Source organism: Pinus tabuliformis, chromosome 1_2, assembly GCF_031772625.1.
Source record: "Pinus tabuliformis cultivar Carrire ecotype Pingquan chromosome 1_2, CPIR1, whole genome shotgun sequence".
Taxonomy (NCBI): domain Eukaryota; kingdom Viridiplantae; phylum Streptophyta; class Pinopsida; order Pinales; family Pinaceae; genus Pinus; species Pinus tabuliformis.
Window position 1 is genome coordinate 756,671,230 of NC_142298.1, and position 23,623 is coordinate 756,694,852.

The window sequence follows — 23,623 nt, forward strand, 5'->3', positions numbered from 1 at the left end:
AACCAAAACCTCCACAACATGAGTTCCCACTTGCATTTGGAAACTCTAAGAGGTTGAAACCTAAAAGCACTAAGAGTAATATGTAATTGGAGATCATTAGCACAATCACAGAGACAACATAGAAACATTTGAAGAACAAGTTTGGCACAACAACACTCTCATTTCGTGAGTTTGGAGTGCATCATCATAGAAATCTTCTTTTTTTAAGAAGAAAACCCTCCCTTGTATGATTATGATTATTATTTATGAACCTATGATGTAATTTCCCAGTGCTAATTTTGACATGTTTGAAATAAAAAACTAAAATTATAATTTGAAAAAGAAAAAAAATGTTTATATAGGGACTCTATATTTCTGTTACAGTTTTAAATTTTATCATTCAGAAACTAGAAATATTAAATCAAAATTTTGTTTATTTGTTATTCTATGACTGATTACCCAAATATCAAGACCTGATTTCTAAAACATTGAAGAGGATGATAAAATATCATAATTAATGATAGTTTTGATTTCTTCTTGATAGTGGGGGCAACATTCACTTTCTTTATAATACCAAAAATTTCTCTTGAAGTTTCATCACCTGTTCGACTTAGAAATACTTCTTGCTCCTCCTGATTCAAATGCGTAAGAGCAAAATCTGCTTTCAGCAAAATTAGACATGGAACTTGAATCATGAAATTGCAATTTTAAAGCAATAAATTCACTAGATTGGAGAGGAGGAAGATTTGTGAAAGTTCAGTCTTACATTTACCAATTATTGAGACATAGAAAAGCTTAGGACGTTGTCCATACATTGAGGCATGAGAAGTTACTACATATTCCTCAAGCACTCGCTAACACATGAGTTTTTCTTCCAATTCTTCATCATCTCATGACTCATAAGCATCATCTTCATCTATAGTTGGTTTCATAGGTTGTTCTTCCATGTTAGAGTCATCATCGCCATGTTCAGACTCTTGAGAAACAAGGCTATGGCAGTCTAGCTTATCATCACATTCAACAATGTCATCTTCATCATCATCAAAAGCAACATCATCTTCCTCACCATGGAGTGCTGGCTTCCTGGCCATTTTTTGTCTCCAACCATATCCAAGCCTTTGCAAAATATCACTAGTTTCGGTAGCATCTTGTTCTTCAAGCCATTTCTGATGAATTTTATCTCGTTTCCATTGATCTCCTGGCTGCTCTTCGTCAGCGGTTGCCACTAAATCCTTTAGGCCTTCATTTTCATCTTCCTCGGAGTTATCATCCTCATCATTCCTCACTAGAATATCCCCATCTTCATATTCAACTTCATCATCAACAAATGCCTTTACAAAGACACCTTTAGTATATACAGATGTTTCAACAAGCTTACTTGAGGAAGGATCAACGTTTTCCTTTTTTTCATCTTCATCAAACAATCTGTCAAGTAAAAAAATATAAATCAAGTTACCTTATCCCCAAAAAACAAATATGCCTATTTTTTTTCAATATGATTTTCAAAATTCCATGACAGGAATAAAGGCATAAAGGTCAAATTTGATCCTTTTCACCGTCAGATAAAAGCATACAAAAGCATGCTTGTGACAGTTGCATCTCTTATTAGGAACAGTTTTGAAATATACTTATGATCACTTGAGTTTTATATTCTTCAAAATTCCATGACATGTATAAAGGGAGAAGTCAAGTATGCTCCCATTTACTGTCACAGAAAAGCATATAGAAGCATGTTTATGACAAGTTACTTTTATAGGGGGTTCTTAACTTTCAGAGTTTACTCCAAAAGTGTTTATACCATGTTTGGGGGTACTTCGTTAGATGTGGGGCACATGGTGTGTGGTTGATCCTTAGTGTTGCATGATGACCTTACATACTGGAATTTTTGAGTTCTATACCTTGTATGGATGCTTGTATGACATTCTTCCTTGGAGTGTAGGATACCTATGGAGCTTGGTCACTTCATGTAAGCAACACATGAAGGGAGATTGCTTTCCTTGGAGGACACCTTGCATTGGAGGAATGTTAGGCATTCCAAATGAGAGAATTGAGCCCTAAACAACTTGGGGTTGCATGGTTGCTTGCATGGAGACTATGTTGAAAATGTAACTAGTATCGGTCTTCATAATGTAAAAATAATTATTTATGTATTTATTATTATTTTATTTTTTATCATGCATGTTCTTCATGCTCAATAAGAGTCATAGAAATTTGTATTCAAGACATGTCCTATTTGGACATTTGTAAAAGAAAGAAATTCATTTTTTGTTGTTGAAGCCTTAAGTATACAAGAAATTGACAGGTCAACCTTCAAGTCGGCCTCAATGACAGTTGTTCAACCTTCATTCATGTATATATATGAAGATGGTTCGATCTCCTTGAGATTCAATTCATCCATCGAATAAAGTGATCTGAAACTAGTAAAAGGAGTTGAAAATTAAAAGAAGAATGGAGCAAGAAACTACAAGTATACTCCAAAAGGTTGAATGAATTATATCTGAAGAAAAGCTTGCATTTTTCTGTGTATAAGATCAAACTTCTGAAGTGTTGACAGACCTGTTTTCGACCTCCTCATCACATACCCGAAATTTCTAAAATTTGAACAGTTTGAAGACAGATTTGTTTAGCGTTGACTTTGACTTGAAGGTGTTGATTTGGACTGCTTAAGATTACTTGAAGGAAAGTTTGACTTGGTCAATTGGTGGCAGACTTGTCTTGTCTCTAGTTTTGGATATCTCATTTTGACTAGATTCAATAAGAGGATTGTTGGTTTTTCTCCTTTGAGGGGTTTTGCCCTGGCTTGGAAGCCTAAATTTTTGTGTCTCTTGTTTCTTTGTGATCTTGGAAGACTAATATTGTGTAATTGCTTGATGAAGAAGAAATAATAAGTAAAAATAATAAATTTAACTTTCACAAGTAATTACCAAGCAGGAGAATCAATCATCATCTACATTATATTTGATTTTCCAACGGCTTACACTTGACTTGAAAATTCTTTGGTTGAGGGAATGGACATGTAGGTGTGTTGGTATCCAAGGAGGAATGTGGGAGATGCACTAGAGCTTTAGACCTTTGGAGGAGGAGCATTAAACCTTGTGGAGTAGAACTCATGCCTTGGAGCCTTGATTTTAGATTGTCATCACATTGGAACTTAACATGTCACTTGGAGTAGAATGCTTCACATATGTGGACACACTTGTGTCTTGTAGGTTGCTTGTAGTGGACTAGGTCTACTTTTCATTGTAGATCCCCCTTAACTCTCATCTAAGTCACAAGGTTCGTCAAACTTGAACCTTGCGGTTCAAAGTTTGATGAACCTTACAAAATTTATTAACAAAAAAAAGCAACAAAAGAGCTTGACTAAGGTTCAATGGGTTCAATTCAAGTTCACTCTGTTCAATTCAACCTATGAAATGTGCCCTTGAACCTTCGAAGATATATAACTGTTAAGTGTTCCCTTTGCGACTATCTGGCAGATTCATCGTATATAACACTTGAGCTTTCAATTTAGGCCTAAAATTTATATAAAGTCACATGAGTTCAAAAATCCAAAGGGAGGGCATAAAACCAACATGACCTGGTAGCATGTTGTGCTCTGTTAGAAGGCCCCCTGCACAACAAGAGCCAATGAACTATGTTGACAAAGTTATGGTTACTCCTAGGTTGATGTAAATTACATGAAGAAGAGTGTTGGGTTACAATCCTCGACAACTTGATTTTGATTGCAAGGGGTGACTTAACCTTGGTTATACCAGGGTAGGGATTTGGAATCAATAACACCTTAAAAAAAAACAAAAACAAAAACCAAAAAAAAAAATTGAAGTTATGAAAAATAATTTAGCCGGTTATTTATAAACTTATATTAGCCATAGACTTGTAAATTTCATTGATTTCATTTATAATATATATTAATATTAGTTATGACCTAATTTTTTTTTTAATTCCTCATGGAAAAAATGAAGTCAAATCAAAGTTAATCACTGTCAAATCTGAATTGTGTGACATAGCCTCTCATATAAATATAGAAAAAAGAGAAACATTATTATAATCAATAATTCACTTACATTTATGCTTTTTTACAACTAGATTAGTGACATAATAGGAGGAAAACTAATCTCTCTCTCTCTCAAAATATTTTTTGTACTTTTTATCCCTATGTCTTAATGCACAAGGGTTTCTAGGAGCATTTTGGAAGCCTAGGGAGGGGGTTTGATCCATAAGGAGGCATTGAAGTTAGGATTTGGTGATAAACCCTAAGTTTTACTTGTTGAGAGGAAAAGAAGAGACGCAGACTTACATGAGGCCAAGAAAGACTTGTTGGTGGTGATTCTAACATGTTGGAGTACCTTGGTAGAACTAGGGTTTTTATTGGTTTTACCTATCTAGGGTTTTGGAGAGCTTAGAGGGTTGCACCAGCTTGTGCTAAGCTGAAAGTATGTACTTAAACTTCATATACATACATATATATATATATATATATATATATATATATGAAATTTTAAGATGTCCAAAATTGTCTTATAATAAAATCTACATTAATTGTTGTGATTTCAGATTTGGCTTATGCATTAAAAGATTACTCTAAATACCTGAAACTCGTTGACAGAAAGTTAGTATCTTCTCTATTGAATTTCCAGTGCACTAGGGTTGATGTGAAGTGAAACATTGTCCATTGTTTGTTGCTGTAATTATGTTGTAATTGGATTTGAGTTCAGCCCTAAGGCTGAAAATTCACAGGGATTAGATTCATGGAATTTTTAAAGAGATGAAATTTCTGAACTTGCTAAAGATAGCTTAATTCATGAAATTTCTACAAGAACACTCCTTTCACTTGGATGTTAACTTACCAATAATAAAAGCCTAAGACTGAAATCCAGAGGACAAGATGCAAAATACAATTAGATCAAGATAGAAGAAAATAACATATACATGCAAGATGCCTATTCAACATCATCTAGATGTGAATCAAGCTTCAAATTCACATTTGATAATGTTGGAACAAAAATATCATTCTCTTGGGTGCTATCATCAAAATTTTCCTCTTGATCATCTCCAGAACTCAATTTAGAATTGCAAAAAAGATCCTACATGCAATGGCAACTATATCAATGGTTGAGTATTACAATCATTCACTAGAATAACATATAAATATAATCTTAAGAAAAAAAACATTCATTCAAACATGAGTGTACTCAATTGGTGCTCAAAATATACCATTGGTTTTGACATTATCTTGCCTTGTACCCTACATAGGTAATAAATAGGATCCAATTTCCAAGTAACTTGATTCTAGTGAAAATCTTTCATTTTCCACTGATCAAGTAGGAAATTAGCTATTCTTCTAACATAAGCAAACACTTCCTTTTGCATATTTCCTGATTAAATGCTAGAGAGACAAGAATACCTAGCACAAAAATCCAGTATTTAAGTGAAAATTGAACTACAACTTATGCTTGCTTATTTTCCCAAAATTTAACCACATGTATCTTCTTAGAGAGTGTATAACATATCCAATCATGGATACAACAAACAAGGGAAAGATTTGGTGTGACATGTATAGATGTGAGATTATAGTCAATATTGGGTACCTCCCAGGAAGAAAAGGAAAGAATCCCTATGAACTTGGCTTAAATTATCTGGATCAAGCACTTACCTCCTCACATAGGCTTGTTTCACCATGGTTGTCTGGGATTTGAGGAATGCCACTTTCATTGGCAAGGGAATCCCTAAAATTGACGTCTTCTGAATTTCCTTCTTCATTCTGAAAGCAAAGTTAATTACCAAATGCAATCATTAGACCATCCCATCAAGGTATAACCAAAGAAAAAAAATCAAGGAATTTAATGTTCCATTTATTGTTTGTTGTGTTTATTCTACAAACTTCACCTCCATTTGAGGCATCTCCTTCAAAGGTTCATCTTCTTCCTCATCACCATCCAAAAGGCTTTTATGATGACTTTCCTCTGAAAGGTCCTCAGAAGATATATCATCCTTAGAACTTTGCAACACTCCATTGGATCCCTTCCCAACCCTGCTTCAAGTCATCAATCAAAATTGTTGTCAAAAACAAACTCTTTAATCTAATTACCCACTGAATCCTCTTTCCTATCAACAAACATATAATAGTTAAAGTTGTGAAAGATAAAAATTGAACATATAAGTCCCACTTTTTTTCAAGCTGGAGCTTTCGAAGATGGATCTTCTCCAATACAGATGAAATTGATTTCCCAACAGTTGGCTATGGTTTGAAAGAATCATTTGGTGTTTCTAACACAAAACAAATAAAATTTATGCATAGGCATTTCAAATACATTGCCAATTACTGCAACCTGAAAGAGTATCTAGGCAAAAAGAGGTAATAGAATGACAACAATCAAGAAAAACTTGTAAAAGCCATTAGGATTTAGCATGTATCTCCTCAAGGTTAGATTTATTTTTCTGCAAAGAAAATGGGTACCCACATTGAAATAATATGTGAATCAAAGCCTATCAAACACATACAATAGACTGTTCATGCAATGACCTGACTTTTTGTCACTTTTCTTTTCCACTGTATTCAAAGATTCATAAGACATTTTGGATTTGCCTTGTGAACCCTCTTCCCCCTCCTCTTTCTTCCTCCTCTTCTCCTCCTCCTTCTCAAGGGAGCATGAAGCTGCTATGAGCAAGTCATTTGATGATTCCAATATGAACTCATCTTTTCTAATTGGGTTCTTCTTTAGCTTCTTACTTTTTTTGTCTTCTTCATGAATGCTTTTCCTAGATTTTTTTTTTGGCTTTGAGTGATTCCATTTCTACGTAGTTATTAGAAACTTGATTATCTTCTGTTGTTTCCCTTGTATGCTCATTTATAGAAGCATGGACTTTCAAGTTTTCATAATCTTTGTCGCTTTTAGAAGCAGAGTATTTCATGGATGTGTTTATGGTTTCAAGAATATCAGTTCCAATGTGGACATTATCAACTTGATGATCTTTTTTATCATCCTCCTTGTCTTCTTCACCTAGGAGATTGCAAAAAATTGTTTTGGGAAATGCATTGTTCCTCTGCATGTTGTATTTGCTCCAAACTAGCAGTAAACCCTTGACCATTACTCACGAACTCACTAGCATTCACGTAGTCCATGAGATCACTATCATCAACAATCTTATTTTGATAAGTAAGAGGAAATTTCCTTCTATCATTACCAAGGGCTTGCCCTACTCTCTTCAACCTTTTCAACTTTCCCTGTGGTATTGGAGAATCCTCTTTAGAAACCAGAAGGAGATCTTCATCATCAATCTCCAAATGGGTCACTCACCTTTGGCTCATTTCCACTTCCATGATAAACCTTTCAATTATAAAGGGACCTACATTTCACAAACACCATTCAATTTACCCAATCATTGTTCCCCTTAAACTTCACACATGTTTTTACTTCGGATAAAGAGCACAGATCAAACCTTTTGTAGCGGTAGATATATCAAAACCTAAATGTGGATTGATCAAAGCCAGAGTTGGCACAATGGAAATACATTCAAAATTTTAACATACTTCTCTTTAGCCTCACACAAATCTACTTCAACTCAAGAGTGCAAAACAAAGCCCTCATAGAGACATTGATGTAGAAGAAATATTATTCAGAAACCTATGAAATAAGCATGGCCAAGCCCTCTTTTTTGACAGTGCACATGGTACCTCATAAATACAGAAAAACAAAACAACCAGAGACAGTTAAGCACGTTATATGGAACTGCAGGGTCGCCAAAGGTTTTGCAGAATTGGTTGTTGTTGAGTATAGGACTCGTTCTGTTATCATTCTTCGTAGAAAAGGAGACCTGTTTTAGGATAAAAGGTTGGCCCAACAAGTAGGAAAGAGTGTGTTAGATCAGGATGCAATCATAATGATACGTATCTCCTTATGCAAGAGATGGTGTGAAGTAGCCTTTTATAATCTAACTAATCCATTCATTTTTGAGATCTTGTAATTTTTAGATCAGAGTTGGCTCAGATCTCAGGCATGATGTATATTGTTCAGGAAATATGTACATCCTCGTGAAATTTGAGACAAAGAATACTATAAAATTGGCCAGTGCGACAATTGTAATTGAAAATATATATTGGAGAAGATAATAGAAATCCACTAGGAAAAGGAAAATTAAGATATCATGTAGAAAAAGTTAAATCCAAATCTGCGGTTACCAGAACATTTGGAGAAAGTGTCGAGCTCGAAGAGGATAGTGAACATAAGCAAAGAAAGAACCAACTGATATTATTATCATTGTAGACCATAGAAGAAGGGCTATGCTAGTAATATACGTCAGAACCCATATGCAAGATGTGTAACCAAGACATTATCAAAGACAAGCAAGATATATTGGTTAATGATCTTGTTTACAATAACACTCAGATCAAATTTGAGTCGGATAATACTGCAACTCCTTAATTATTTGTAGCACTAGGTGAAGAAATAATATGAGAAAAGCTTAAAATAAAAACCCCACACTAAAATATCTTAGCAGCCTTATAACACAAACCCTAGACGAGAAACCCAAGAATAAACACAGACATGGAGGAGAGCTTGAGAAAGGATAAAGCCAAATACCTCAATCTCAAATGAGTTCTCTACCAAGCATATACTTTCAATAATAGATGATTTGAAACACTGTATTCAATAGGAAAAAGAACAAGTCAAATAACTTTGTGCCCATCATCTATACCATTACAGTACAAAAATATCAAAGACATAATGGAATGAAAGGTCCATACATTTACAAGTTATTGGTGGACTCTATGTCTCCAGAGATGAATGAGCGTCATATGGGAGTGTTGAAGAACGAGAATGGTGGGATACAGTGATCCATAAATTGATTTTGAGGACTGAAAGCCTTGAATGTGTTGCAAGGTCCAGTAGTAGCATCCCAAGTTGACCGATGCTATGGGCATCCAAAGATGCCTCTAGGAAATTGTGGCGCCAAAATTTTGTCGAAAGACTTTGATTTGGATTAAATGTAGAGAATTTACCACAACATGGGCCAATTTAGTGGTATGTGTGGGCTCCCGCCAAAGTCTCGTTAGATGTTGGAAATGAAATTATAGGTCCCATTCCAATCCCATAACTTTGTAAAGTGCGAGTTAAAGTAGGCATAAAACAATTATGAGAATTTGGAGCACTAAGAATGAGTGGGCTCCTTGAAATAGCCTATGTGTTATGTGAGCTTATCCTCGAAGGATCCAAGGGTTCTTTGCCTCATGAATGGTGAAGAAATCATTGAACTAACAAATGTCTATATTCATGGCCTTTTGGAAATCATGGCACTAGATGATTAGGATGGTGACGATGGCAATTTGTTTTAAATAAAAAGTATATTATGATTAAGATTGTGATGGTGGTAATTTGTTTTAAATAAAAAGTATATTAATTATATGAATATAAGTGTTAATATAACTATTTTTTGGTTTATTAAATATGTGATTTTTGTGCTAAGAGTTATTCTCCAACTCTGTATGGTAGAGACGTTGTAATGTAATGTAATTTTCTGTAAAGATTTTGGCTCAGTCAAATTACATAAAAATAAAAATAAAAATAAAATAATAAACATAAATTTTATAATTATAATTATTAATAAAACATTTTGACTGGATCAAATTACATAAAAATATGCAAAACCATTTTAGAGTGAAAAGAGATTTGATCCCTCCCCGTGTCGAGTAGATTCATAGTTAAGATGGACCTAGGTTGGTTACATAAAGTGATATTTTTTATTTGAATAATTTAGTATGATTATCATATGTTTATGTTTCAATTTGAATGTTGTGCACTTCTTAAAATAGTGGTATTGTGTTTTCTAACTCAAAACGTGAAGAGGTAGTGAGATTTCTTTTTTTCTCCTTCTTTTAAATGTGTCTCCATTCAACCTGGTGACCGATGACTTTTGGAGAAGACACTAGCTCTAGATGCCTTACTACTTCCATGTTGAATGAGACCGTAGAACTTTTTGATGATATGCCTATTATTGATGTCAGAAACGTGGATCTCAGGGATGTAAGAATACAATAGATAAACACGAAAATATATGAAGACATGTAAAAATGGATGAAGATAGGAAAGAAATAAACCCAACTAGCACGTGATGTGAACTCCAAAGTTGCATACTTCAACTACGAATTAGTTGTTTCGCACCTCTTCAAGAGCCTCCAAGTTCTCTCCAATGCTCTTCTATCGATGGTAGAAGCTAAAAATATATATAGAATTTACCAACCCCTAAAATTTTCTAACCATATCACTAATTTCATCTCAAAACGAACCAAAACCCTCCCGCCAAAACACTAGTTTCATGATAACTCACAGTAAGAATAGCTAGTTTTTTCGTTGATAGTTCAAAATAGGGACTCAATAGAGTTTCAAGTGGACCTCTGATTTTTTGATGAAATTGGAGTTTGGTTTTGTCCTTGGTTTCTCCTTGAGAGAGGATACTAAAGCTTGAAACATTGTTATGTTATTTGAGGGCTCAGTGTAAAGATCGTCAATGGACGCAGGGCATCTAGGGTTGCAGAGCACGAAACTATGTACATGTTGTATGTCAATGTTAAATGAAATATAATCAGTTTTGTGCAGTGTCAATGCTATCGGGACTACAATACATGCTCACACTTAATATAAACTACCAAATAAAATAGAATACAAATATATTTTTAATAAATACAATAAAATAAAAGGATTTAGACAATTATATTAACAATCATATTGGGTAACATTGTTTATAAAATTATTATATATACACTATCTAAAATAAAATATTTAAAAAACAAATGTCAATAATAATATTTAGGAACGCGCGCGCTCTGCTCTGAACCGCGGAGCTGGGATTAGGTTTGTCGCCGCCATCAAACTTGGACGCAGCCATGAGCGGACCTGGGGGTGGGGAGTCCGCTCCCACCCCTCCATCATCCTCTGAAGAAGCATTCCGAAGACTTTTAACGCAGAAAGGGAAGAAGCACCAGAATTCTGAGGTGCCGAAATTCATAAAAAAGCTTGAAGAAATACCAGAGATAGCACTTCCAGAGGAACAACCGATTAAAATCGCTCTTGCTCTGTCTGACAGAGGCCTGGTAGGGCAGTTTATGGGCCGATGGCCTTCCACTAAAACCACGGACGAATGGATTCAGCGAAACTGGAGACCTCAGCTGAAAAATAACGTGATTTGTTATGCTGTGGGACGAGGCTATTTCATTTTTGAATTTACCACCAAAGAAGACCGTGATCTGGTGTTCAGAAACGGGCCGTATTTTATGGGAAATCAGGGACTGTATCTTAACAAATGGAGCCCTGACTTTGACCCATCCGTCGATGTCCCTAAGGAGGCGCCGGTCTGGGTTCGTTTACCTAATCTCCCGATACACTGTTGGAGCTATCAATCTCTGCAGAAGATCGGTAATGGGTTGGGTCGTTTCATTGACAAAGCTGATCACAAGGGCCAATATACATGCGCTAGAATCTGCGTGGAAGTCGATTTGGAAGCCGGTCTACCAGAAGCGATCAAACTCAAAGTTGGAGAATGGCAGCACTACCAGAAGCTGGACTACGAGCAGTTGCCTTTCAAATGCCGAACCTGTCATGAGCACGGACACTTCCAGAGAAACTGCCCAAAAGCTCCAACAGGGAACACGGTTGAAGAAGAAGGATGGAAAGAAATCAGAAAGGGAAAGGCTGTTCCAAAGCCTCCGGGGCAGAACAACTCCGTCCCAATGGGGAAGCCTCAAATTAATTCAAAAGCCGCTGCTGCTTCTAAAGACGGCTCCTCCTCAGGAGAAAAGGTGGATGTCAAGGAGACCCAAGAGGAAACAGAAAATAAGGGGAAGCAAGTGAAAGTAAATGAAGTTGAATCAACTGTTCCTCCAGCTGAGGATTGTCAGAGAGGAAATGAAGGCAACGAAGAACACATTAGTCTAGCCTCAAATTCTGAGGGAGAATCAGAAGAGAGAGATTCTGAAACTGACAACTCGCTAGTCACCCCTATCAAGACGACTAGAGGGCGGAAATCCAAGAAGAAACAGAGAGAGGAAAAAACTTATATAGATGTCCTCCAAGGTTCCCAAAAAACTCTCAAAGCAATGATGAATACCAGATCTGGGCGCAAGAGTAACAAGGCTCCAATAGCAGCCTCATCCCCCCAAGCTAGTAAATAATGAAATACGTCTCCTGGAACTGCAGAGGTTTAGGTAGCAGATCGAAAGAGGAAGCCTTGAAAGATATAGTGAGAATATACTCACCTGAAATCCTCCTCATCCAGGAGACAAAGCTGGAGGATCTTCCTCTCCTCCACTCTAGTAAAGTTTTTTGGAAAAAAGGCCATGGAAGAGCGGTTAGTGCAAGAGGCGCTTCTGGTGGAATAGCCACCTTTTGGAACAGCGCCATATATGATTTTATTCAAGAAAAAAGCAGCCCCCACTGGCTTTTCACTCAGCTCCTCCACAAGGATTCTGGTCAGCAAGTAAGTATGTTTAATGTTTATGCTCCTGTATTGCCAAGCGAGAAAAAAATCTGTTGGAACTCGCTTCATTCATTTCTTTTAGAGCAAAATCCTGGGAATATCATTATTGCAGGTGACCTGAATGTCACCCTTGCTCTTGATGAGAAAAAGGGAGGCTCCATTGTCAGGGACCCTGCCAGAGAATGGGTTGAAGATATAATGCTGGGCTGGGACCTGGAGGATATTAAACCATCTTCAGGTAAATTCACCTGGTCCAACAAAAGAATAGCCCCAAATCACATTGCTGCCCGTTTGGATAGATTCCTTGTCCACACTACTTTCCTGACTTGCGGTCTTATGGCAACCTCTAAAATTCTTCCAAATCTCACTTCTGATCATAAGCCCATCCTCCTCGAGCTTTCCCTGGATAGCAATCTAGGCCCCATTCCTTTTCGTTTCAGCCCTCTTTGGATCCAGCAAGAAGGATTCCAAGAGGTGGTCTCTGAATCCTGGAATAGGCCCGTCCACGGTTCTCCATTCTTTGTGTGGGAAGAGAAAATCAGGGTCCTAAAAAGAAACCTTAAAGAGTGGGCTAAAAGATTGAAATCCCCTACAGCCAAAAGAAAAGAAACTCTAAACAGGCTTGCTGCTCATCAGTTAGATATGGAGCATAGTCCTGTTTCTCAAAGTCTGCTCCAAAAAGAAGTCGAGCTTCAAAAAGAGGTTCATAGATCTAGCAGGGAGGAGGAAGAATTTTGGCGACAGAAGTCTAGGAATCTATGGTTGCAGTCCGGAGATAAAAACACCAGCTTCTTTCATAAGCAAGCCGAAGCCCGAAAGAATTTCAAATCAGTCTCAGAGATTCATTACCAAAATACTGTGATTAAGGATTTCGAAGGCATTAAGAGAGCTGCTTATTCCTTCTATCAAGATCTTTATTCGGCTCCTGAAGAACCAGCTATTGATCCTCATGCCTATCCGATTGAATTAATTCCCAAATGCGTCCAGGATTCGGATAATGCCATGCTGACAGCTCCGATTAGTATGGAAGAGCTAAAGGAAGTTCTGGACAGCATGGAGCCTGATAAAGCCCCAGGCCCGGATGGGTTCTCTGTCAGGTTTCTTTTGACTTGCTGGTCAACAATAAAAAAAGACCTTTTGAGAATGGTCAGAAAATCCCAGAACTGTGCAAAGCTGGGCGGTGGCATCAACTCTGCCTTTCTCGCCTTGATCCCAAAAGAGAAAGGCGCCTCAGACTTCAGCAGATTTAGGCCAATATCCCTGTGCAATTCCAGTTATAAGTTGGTCTCCAAAATAATAGCCAATAGGCTTAAAAACATTCTGCCAGACATCATCCCTGAAAATCAAGGCGGATTCATAAAAGGAAGAAAGATATTGGACAACATTGTGCTGGTGCAAGAAGCAGTTCACTCTAGCTGCCAAAGAAACGAGAAAGGTATGGTGATTAAGCTCGATCTGGCTAACGCATTTGATAGGGTGAGACATGAATTTTTGTTCGCTGTGATGAAGAAGCTAGGCTTCTCAACAGACTTCATAAACTGGGTGAAAGCCTGTATTGCCTCACCATGGATCGCGCCATTGGTCAATGGCCGTTCTACTGACTTCTTCCAAGCCTCTAGGGGCCTGAGACAAGGATGTCCTTTGTCTCCGCTCCTATATGTTGTTCAGGCCTCGGTGCTTAGTTTCCAACTCGATCATAATCAGCAAAATCAAACTCTGCCTGGCCTCAGAACTACTCATAAGGTGAAAGACATTAATCATGCCCAGTTCGCCGATGACACCTTGTTGCTCGGAGGAGCCAGCATAATCTCTGCCAGACACTTCAAGAGGGAGCTGGACATTTACAGGTTGATCTCGGGCAGCAAAATCAACTATCGAAAATGCTCTATCTATGGCTGGAACTGCTCGATCAAGGAGCTGTCTGATATTGCAAGACTTTTAGAAATGGATGGAATTCGAAATTGGGAGTCATTTAAATACCTCGGGATTCCAATCTTCAATTCTAAGCCTAAAGTTGCTCATTGGCTGCCACTGCTCAATAAGATAAAGAAAAGAATCCAAGGTTGGGGTGCCTCTTGGCTGAATAATGCAGGGAAAGTCACCCTTATGAAATCGGTCCTTATAAGTATGCCTCTATATCAAAACTCTATTCTCCTTGCCCCCAAAACCTTTCTCAGCAAATTGGACAGTCTGTTGAGAAGATTCCTGTGGGAAGGTGGGAATAACAATGATAGAAGGATCCATTTAGTGAATTGGGAAACTCTCAAGAGACCATTTCTGGAAGGAGGCCTCCACCTGCGTAACTTGGCTGCTCAAAATCTTGCTTTGGGATCCAAGATTCTGTGGAATTTAGTCTCTGGAAATTCTAGCTGGAGTAAAAGAGTCATTTGGAAGAAATACTTCCAAGGGCAACGCTTGAGATGCCTGGATAAGCCCCCAAGATTTCTAAAAGGATCCCCGATCTTTAATCTTTGCAGTGCTGCTAGGGAGCAATTCAGCCATTATCTTTATTGGATCCCTGGTAATGGAAGAAAAATCAAAATCTGGGAAGACTCGATTTTGGGTGACCAACCAATGAACCAAGTGGAAGGTCTCGCAAACATCAAAGATTGGCTTCAGTCTCGCAATTTTCACACTCTGTGGGATATATCAAATTTGAAGGAAGCTCCTGATAGAACCTGGGCCTGTTGGAACCTGGGAGAGGTCCCCATTATGCTGCAGGGGGAAGCTTCTTTACTGTTAGATCTGCTCAAAGGAAAATCTCCTTCAAAGGCCACTACTAAAGACAAAAGAGGCTGGGGCTCCCTCTCCGGCTCTTACACTGTTTCCGAAGGTTATAAAAGAATTATGGCTGTCCCATATGCTCCACCCAATCCAGCTCAATGGAAATTTATATGGGATTTCCCATCTCTCCCCAAAATCGACTTCTTCTGTTGGACCGTTGCACACCAAAGCATTCTTACCAGAGATAACTTGCGAAGACGAGGGATGGAAGGGCCTTCCAGATGTCCACTTTGCTTGTCTGATGAAGAAACTGTCAGTCACCTGTTGCTGCTTTGTCCCTTTGCTCAAGAAGTCTGGAGGGGAGTTCTGTTGTTAGATCCAGCTAACCTCGATTTTCCAGATAACATCCCTTCTCTGTTCCAAACTTGGGCCAGCTTATCTCCCTTCTGCCTTAAAAAAAAAAGTCTTCTTAAAACAAGTTGGATGTGGCTCCCTAAATTTATCTGCTGGAAACTGTGGTTGGAAAGGAACAACAGAATTTTTCGAGAAGAAAGCTGCACTTCTATAAGAGTTATTTCTAAAATAAAAGCTTTGCTGGGCGAGGCTTTGGAAGCCAATACTTCCTCAAGGAATGAAATGAGTCTGGTCAAAGAGGAGGAGCAATGGCTCAAAGATCTGGTTCCAAATCTGAAGGAAAGGCCCATTCCTCCTGCATTCGCCCATGCCAACTGGGAGATTAGGCTGGAAGAACTGGAGTTCATTAAGTGGAGATCGGCCCTGGATGATCATTGTTTATTCTTCGACGGGGCCTCCAAAGGAAACCCTGGGGTTGCTGGCAGTGGTGGAGTTCTACTGAGTCCTGGAGGTTTTCCGGAATTGCGGTTCCATTGGGGTCTGGGAATCGAAACCAACAACAGAGCGGAGGCTCTTGCACTGTGGCAGGGGCTGACCCTGGCGATTAACAGAAATATCCTTTCTCTCTCTGTCTTTGGAGATTCTAGACTTATCATCCAGGCACTGCTCTACCCTAAGACCTCCCATCAGGTTCATTTAGCCACTATTATCAGAAAAATCTGGCTATTACTGCCCAAGTTCAATAAAATTTCCTTCTTTCATATTTTAAGGAATCTCAATTCTCAAGCTGATATGGAGGCCAATCTTGGCTCCCTCTGTACTCGGAGATCCCTGGTGGTCAACTCGATTGAATCTTCATGCTCCATTCCTTAATGTATCTGCTGACCGGACCTCCTACCCTATTTGATCTAAGGGCTATCTCTTTTCTCCTCATTACCCTGCTCTACGGGACCTCATCTCAAAGTATCTTCAATCTAAGTAAAACGGTGGTCTCAGGCCTGATCTCAGTCTTCCTTTCAATGGCCTCTGTTTCCTGTCGAGTACCTGCTTTTCAAGAGCCCACAAAGGATCCCCAAGGGGGCAACTCAGTTCCAGTTTTGATCTTCACTTTACTATCAAACCTGAAGGCCGTGATCAACATAACCAGAGCTTCTCATTTCCGAAAAGCAGCATCCTCTGTGCGACGCAAAAATTGCGATGGAGCTCCCCACTGCAGAAGCAATCTCTCCAAAGCAAACGTGGACAATCAGGTTTCTCCGCCAATCAATAGCATCGATGCTCTTATGAACAGCAAGATCAGGATCCGCCCAAGGAAGTCCTCTGGCACTGTGCGATGTTCCACCTTGTCCAACAGCCAGCATTGAGAGAACTCAGGTCAAAGTCGACGAAGCTCAAATCTCGGATTCAGAACATCGGGCGGACTGGTAAATTTCCGGATTAGGGGCGAACAAATCCAAACCCAATCAGCTTTCCTCAGAACTCTGTCTCTGACTCCGCAGCATTGTAAGAGCACGCGGCAGCTTGTTTGCCGCCCTAAATAAATTTAACCGTTACTGTCGAAAAAAAAATATATATATATATATTTATAACAAAAAATTATACGCAATATTAAATTAAGGATTCAATGAAAATAAACAAGATATTACATTGTATATAAACCATTTAACATGTAAAACTTAAGTTTCAACAAATGTAATTAGTGGTCTTATGCAATGATATTTGTGTGTGTCAAAGAGTATAACCTTCTTAAAGCTCTAGTTGTTTATGTCGCCACCATTTCTCATGTATTGAGACAAAATAAAAGACTCAACATTAAAATAATGTCAAGGTTTCTTCTTGTTTCAACATAAACATAGAAAGGTATGATAGCATGCCCCCTCCTAAAGGTTTGACAATTATTATTTTTTTTAACTAAGCTTCCACCTATCACAGTGAGGCCAATTGCCCAAATTTAGCATTACGAGAGGTTATGACCAATGGGGGAATTTCTATTGGGCCCTTTATCTTTACTAATATTTGCACAACATTACCAAATTTTGTACACTAGGAATAACTCTCAAGGCCTTTACCAATGGACTTGACAAGGGCCTTAGACTAGGAATATGGGCACCATTACTATTCTTTGCATAATAAGAATTAGTATGAGGGAAGGAGAAAAAGGACTTTGCTTCTAAAATGAAGCTTCTCATGTTCAAGGGCCATGAATTTGGAATTGAACAACCACATAGTTGATGCTCTTTAAATAATCTCAGGGATATATGGGATATCAATTCCATTGGGAATTTTTTCACACCATGTATAGGAGTCAAGGAATGTACCATGGTTAGGGGAGGTAAACAAGGGCATTAGGCCTTACAAGAAGATTTTTAGTCTCAAGGGGCGCATGATCTAGATCTAAAAACCACATAGATCTTCTTTAATGGATCTTTAGTCTTAAGTCAGGATATGGGCATCATAAGATGTATTTCTCATCACATGTGGGAGTTAGCATCTATGTTATGGTTAGGACTAGAGGAAAACAAGGGCCTTAGTCCCTAAATTAATCTTTCTCATGCTCAATTTCAATGAACAATACCTCTAGCTAGGGCATTGGCCATTTAGTATGTTTTTCATAACAAGAATGAGTCGCATGGCCTTTACTATGGCGAAGGAAGGAAATTTAAAAAAAAGGGACTTAAGTCCTAAATAATTAGTGACCACGTTTCAAACCACCACATTAATTATATTCTCTAAGGGATATTCTATGGCATCTAGGAGGGATGTGTCTACCATTCAAAGGTTTTGCACACCATGATTGGTTCTTGGAGCCTCGTCATTAGACCTTAATGAAATTAGGAGGCTTTCAAATAACATATGATTCTTACAAGTGTAGGCTTGGTCAAAATAGGAACATAAGGGGCTTAGCTCTTATTTGAATCTTTAATGGTTAAGCTTTGTGAAGTAGTTCTCAAAGAACCACACATTACCTCTATAGGGGATCTTAGGCATCTATGGGGATCTTTAGAATCATTGATATGTTTTACATAGTAAAAATGGGACTTAGTCTCATGCCATGGCAAAGAGATGAAAACAATGTAACAAAATTGAAATATGACACTTCAGTATCAAAATTGCAAGTTTCCATTTCCGAAGTGACACAATTAAAAATGACTAGCATAAATGACTAATTCATATACTTGTTGTACTTGTTAGTTGGTCATATTTTTATTCTTGGACTATATTAGTCATTTACGTTAATCATTTTTTATTTTGTCACTTATTATCTAGTCATATATTTTAGTCCTGGACTAAATTAGTCATTTAAGTTAGTTGTTTTTAGTTGGGTCACTTATTATCTAGTCGTATATTTTATCCCTAGACTAAATTAGTCGTTTAAGTTAGTCATTTTTAGTTGGGCCACTTAAAGTTGTTGGAATTTAGTAGTTATTCACTTGAAATAATTATGGTGACTAACGTTTTTAGTCACGTAGTCATTAATCTTTCATTTTGCACTAGTGAATCCAAGTAGTTAAGCCATCCTAAAAACATGGACATTATAATACTCAGCCACCTCAAGCCAAACCCTTATTTGGGCTAAGTTGGGTTCATTTCACTTATGTTCATTTTGTATGAAGAGGGGATATTAGGTTGTTGAAGTATGTTGCCATGTTGGGGTTGTTAGACTCCGTCTTGCCAGTCTGCTGTCTTGGAAAAGAGGAGTGCAACAAAATGTGCGTTAGAAGCTGTCTTGAAGATGATACAGAAAAAGAATCTGGTCAAGTAGGGAAGGTTAGAAAATATTTGAATAGTGAATTCAAGTTAAAGAATACTATCACTGCTGCCGTGCATGACCCAACTATACCTCAATGGGTACACATGGTTTGTGGGCTGTGGATGCCTGGAACGAGGTGCTTAAATGTTAGTACCATGGGTATATTTGATGTCTCTGGAGCTATTCTTCCTAGAAGGAAACTGGTTTGCTCTATATGCAACCGGCCTGGTGGTTTGTGTATCCATTGTAGAGTTGTGAAATGCTCTGTCTCTTTTCGTCCCTGGTGTGCACATCAAAAGGGCTTGTTGCAAAGTGAGATTGAGGGTGATGATGGTGACAGAGTAGGATTTTATGGTCGATGTATGCATCACGGGAAATATGAAAACAAATATTCTGAGATAGCTCAATCTGGCAATACCTTGCCTGCGAACCTTCGGTTGGAAACTGAGAAAGGAACTTGTGCTCGCACAGAGGGTTACAAGGGTCGTAAAAGCTGGGAAGAAAATCCCTTGTTTCTGTAACTCATGAACTTGTAGACGATACTTGAATTAGCTGACAGCTTTCTGATGGAGTACACCTGCATTTTATCTTTGCAATTGAAAGTATAGCCAAGTCCTTTGTCTATATTTGCTATGAAACTCAGATGCCTGCCTGATGCATTCCTGTCTGCGGATGTATGGATGATGCATCTCATTTTTGTATTTGGCTTGACTGCTATATGTACAGAGGAAAGTGGGCTACGAATCTATATATTGCTTCTGTTTGTTATGGCCGCACAGTATCGTGAAGCACCAATATGTTGAAGTTCTCTGATGTAAGCCTTTATGCTTATACCTTGTGCATACATCTGATCTCTTCTGACATATATCCTGTATGTTGCAATTTTGTAAAATTCAAAAATCTCCTGGAAGGTGATTTTTGATCAAGATGTGCAGGTTAAGGAAATTTTGATTTGCAAGCTTGCTGCTTGTATTCGTAATCTCATGTCATCTCATCTTTATTGATGCTCAATATAAAAATGAAGTTATAACTGCATTAAAAGATGTGTTTTGCAGAGCCGTGGACAGGCTTTGAAGGTGCACGCTACCCACTTGAGGTGTGCGCTACCCACATAGCAACAGAGCCCAGAAATTTTTGTTTTGCACCCAGTTTCATATCAGATCGACTCCAGCGAATCGCAAACAGATATGTCTGAGAAACCATGCAGCTCTGTTCAGCTTATTGATGGACAAGGTGTCTTCAAGGAAGTTGAGCTTAATATTTTCATGAAGGATGTGGAGCTGTGCGGAGATGGATGCACTTTAAGGGGAGGAGCCACCATCATGGGTCCTCAGAGTAGTGGGAAGAGCACTCTTTTGAATCATCTTTTTCATACGAATTTTAGGGAGATGGATGCCTTTAAGGGGAGGAGCCAAACAACTCAAGGTATTTGGCTTTCCAATGCTCTTGGTATTAAGCCTTTCACAGTAGTTATGGACTTGAAGGGTACAGATGGGAGAGAAAGAGAGGATGATACAACTTTCGAGAAGCTGAGTGCAATACTGGACACATATTTCTCAAGTTATGATATGGAAGTGGTTTATTTTGAGGAAAGTGTAAGGACCAAAAAATGCCAGCAGATGGTCAATGAATCATTAAATCTTGTGTATCCTGCTTACCAAGCTATGGTGAAGCATCTCCACTCAGAAGCTCTGAATAGGTTCAAGCAGGAACTTGAAGAGGCTGTTAAAAATGGTGAAGGGTTTACATTTGCTGTTAGGCACTATACAGAAAGTTGCATGGCAAAATTTGATCAGGGCTGTTCAGATGCAAAAATTGAACAAGCATCTTGGGACCCATCCAAATCTCGGGAGAAACTTAAGCAAGAGATTGATGCTTATGTGGCATCTTTTCTTGAGTCTGCATCTCCTGACACTTGGCAAAACTTCTGAAAAATGAGACAGAGAGAGCAGTATTAAATTTTAAATCTGAAATTGTTGGATTTGAGATTGATGATGAGACTTCCAATGAGATGATTGAAAGTCTTAAAGATTATGGAAGAAGTGTTGTGGAGAAGAAGGCCAGGGAAGAAGCTGGGAAAGTGCTTATTCGCATGAAGGAAAGGTTTTCAATTGTCTTCAGTCATGATAATGAATCGATGCCAAGACTCTGGAATGGGAAAGTAGGTATTCGAGCTATTACAAAGGATGCTCATTCTGCATCTTTGAAGCTGCTTGCTGTTATGGCTGCATTGCGCTTGGATGAAAAACTGGAAAACATCGAGGCCACTCTGTCCTCTACATTAACAGATGGTATTGGTACAACTGGTTCTCTCCTGGAGGGAAGCTCCTCGTCTTCAATGAATCCACTTGTTTCAAACACTTGGGAAGGGGTTTCACCTTCGGATGTTTTAATTACGCCAGTTCAATGCAAGTCTCTATGGAGGCAGTTTAAGTCAGAGACAGAGTTCACTGTAGGTCAGGCTTTGGCTTCTCAGGAAGCAAATGGACGAAGTGAGTCATGGATACCGCCACCTTGGGTATTTGTTGCTTTGGTCCTTCTGGGTTTCAACGATTTTATGGCACTTATAAGGAATCCAATCTATATCGGCCTGATTTCTGTTCTTTACCTATTGGGAAAAGCTCTTTTTGTGCAATTGGACATCCCTGGCGAGTTCCGGCATGGATTTCTTTCTGGAATATTGTCATTGTCGGCTAAGTTTCTACCAACAATTATGGCCCTCTTAAAGAGACTCTTAAAAAACTCAGAAAGCGGTGTGTTCGTGAATTTCACACACCGCTTTCTGAGTTTTTTAAGAGTCTCTTTAAGAGGGCCATAATTGTTGGTAGAAACTTAGCCGACAATGACAATATTCCAGAAAGAAATCCATGCCGGAACTCCCCAGGGATGTCCAATTGCACAAAAAGAGCTTTGCCCAATAGGTAGAGAGCAGAAATTAGGCCGATATAGATTGGATTCCTTATAAGTGCCATAAACTCGTTGAAACCCAGAAGGACCAAAGCAACAAATACCCAAGGTGGCGGTATCCATGACTCGCTTCGTCCATTTGCTTCCTGAGCAGCCAAAGCCTGACCTACAGTGAACTCTGTCTCTGACTTAAACTGCCTCCATAGAGACTTGCATTGAACTGGCGTAATTAAAACATCCGAAGGTGAAACCCCTTCCCAAGTGTTTGAAACAAGTGGATTCACTGAAGACGAGGAGCTTCCCTCCAGGAGAGGACCAGTTGTAGCAATACCATCTGTTAATGTAGAGGACAGAGTGGCCTCGATGTTATCCGGTTTTTCATCCAAGCGCAATGCAGCCATAACAGCAAGCAGCTTCAAAGCCGCAGAACGAGCATCCTTTGTAATAGCTCGAATACCTACTTTCCCATTCCAGAGTCTTGGCATCGATTCATTATCATGACTGAAGACAATTGAAAACCTGTCCTTCATGCGAATAAGCACTTTCCCAGCTTCTTCCCTGGCCTTCTTCTCCACAACACTTCTTCCATAATCTTTAAGACTTTCAATCATCTCATTGGAAGTCTCATCATCAATCTCAAATCCAGCAATTTCAGATTTAAAATTTAATACTGCTCTCTCTGTCTCATTTTTCAGAAGTTTTGCCAAGTGTCAGGAGATGCAGACTCAAGAAAAGATGCCACATAAGCATCAATCTCTTGCTTAAGTTTCTCCCGAGATTTGGATGGGTCCCAAGATGCTTGTTCAATTTTTGCATCTGAACAGCCCTGATCAAATTTTGCCATGCAACTTTCTGTATAGTGCCTAACAACAAATGCAAACCCTTCACCATTTTTAACAGCCTCTTCAAGTTCCTGCTTGAACCTATTCAGAGCTTCTGAGTGGAGATGCTTCACCATAGCTTGGTAAGCAGGATACACAAGATTTAATGATTCATTGACCATCTGTTGGCATTTTTTGGTCCTTACACTTTCCTCAAAATAAACCACTTCCATATCATAACTTGAGAAATATGTGTCCAGTATTGCACTCAACTTCTCGAAAGTTGTATCATCCTCTCTTTCTCTCTGGGCAACCAGAAAGGACACAAAAATCAGCAACATCTCACTAATTGGGCAACCAAGAAAAAGCGTACTATTTCATTGGAAACATCCAAGAATAGAAAAGAGGGAAACATCTGAAAAACTAGGAAAAAGGAAACATCTAAAATATATTGACTTTATCTAATTATGCAGTTTGATTTTATCTTTTGTAATAAAGAGAATGATGGCATTGTTTATAAAATGCTCATCTCTTCTTCATAATAAAAGTGAGTGGTATTGTTTACAGACCTGTGTTATTCCAGTGTTTGTGTCTACAGTCTGTTCTGTGATTCTCT

General features: G+C 38.4%; 1 protein-coding gene and 3 pseudogenes across 1 annotated transcript; 2 read left to right on the forward strand and 2 right to left on the reverse strand.

Annotated features, from left to right (window-relative positions):
* Nucleotides 1–434: 434 nt before the first annotated feature.
* LOC149207995 (uncharacterized) lies at nt 435–10,863 on the reverse strand (annotated as a pseudogene).
* A 1,785-nt stretch (nt 10,864–12,648) lies between these two features.
* Nucleotides 12,649–16,401, forward strand: LOC149207996 (uncharacterized). Its single transcript, XM_089398208.1, has 2 exons — nt 12,649–13,547; nt 13,926–16,401. Exons 1-2 carry the CDS (start codon nt 12,649–12,651, stop codon nt 16,399–16,401), a joined length of 3,375 nt encoding a protein of 1,124 aa, XP_089254334.1.
* A 3,023-nt stretch (nt 16,402–19,424) lies between these two features.
* On the forward strand, nt 19,425–22,043 carry LOC149207997 (protein ROOT HAIR DEFECTIVE 3 homolog 2 pseudogene; annotated as a pseudogene).
* Nucleotides 22,044–22,047: 4 nt separating this feature from the next.
* On the reverse strand, nt 22,048–23,363 carry LOC149207998 (protein ROOT HAIR DEFECTIVE 3 homolog 2 pseudogene; annotated as a pseudogene).
* Nucleotides 23,364–23,623: the final 260 nt, after the last annotated feature.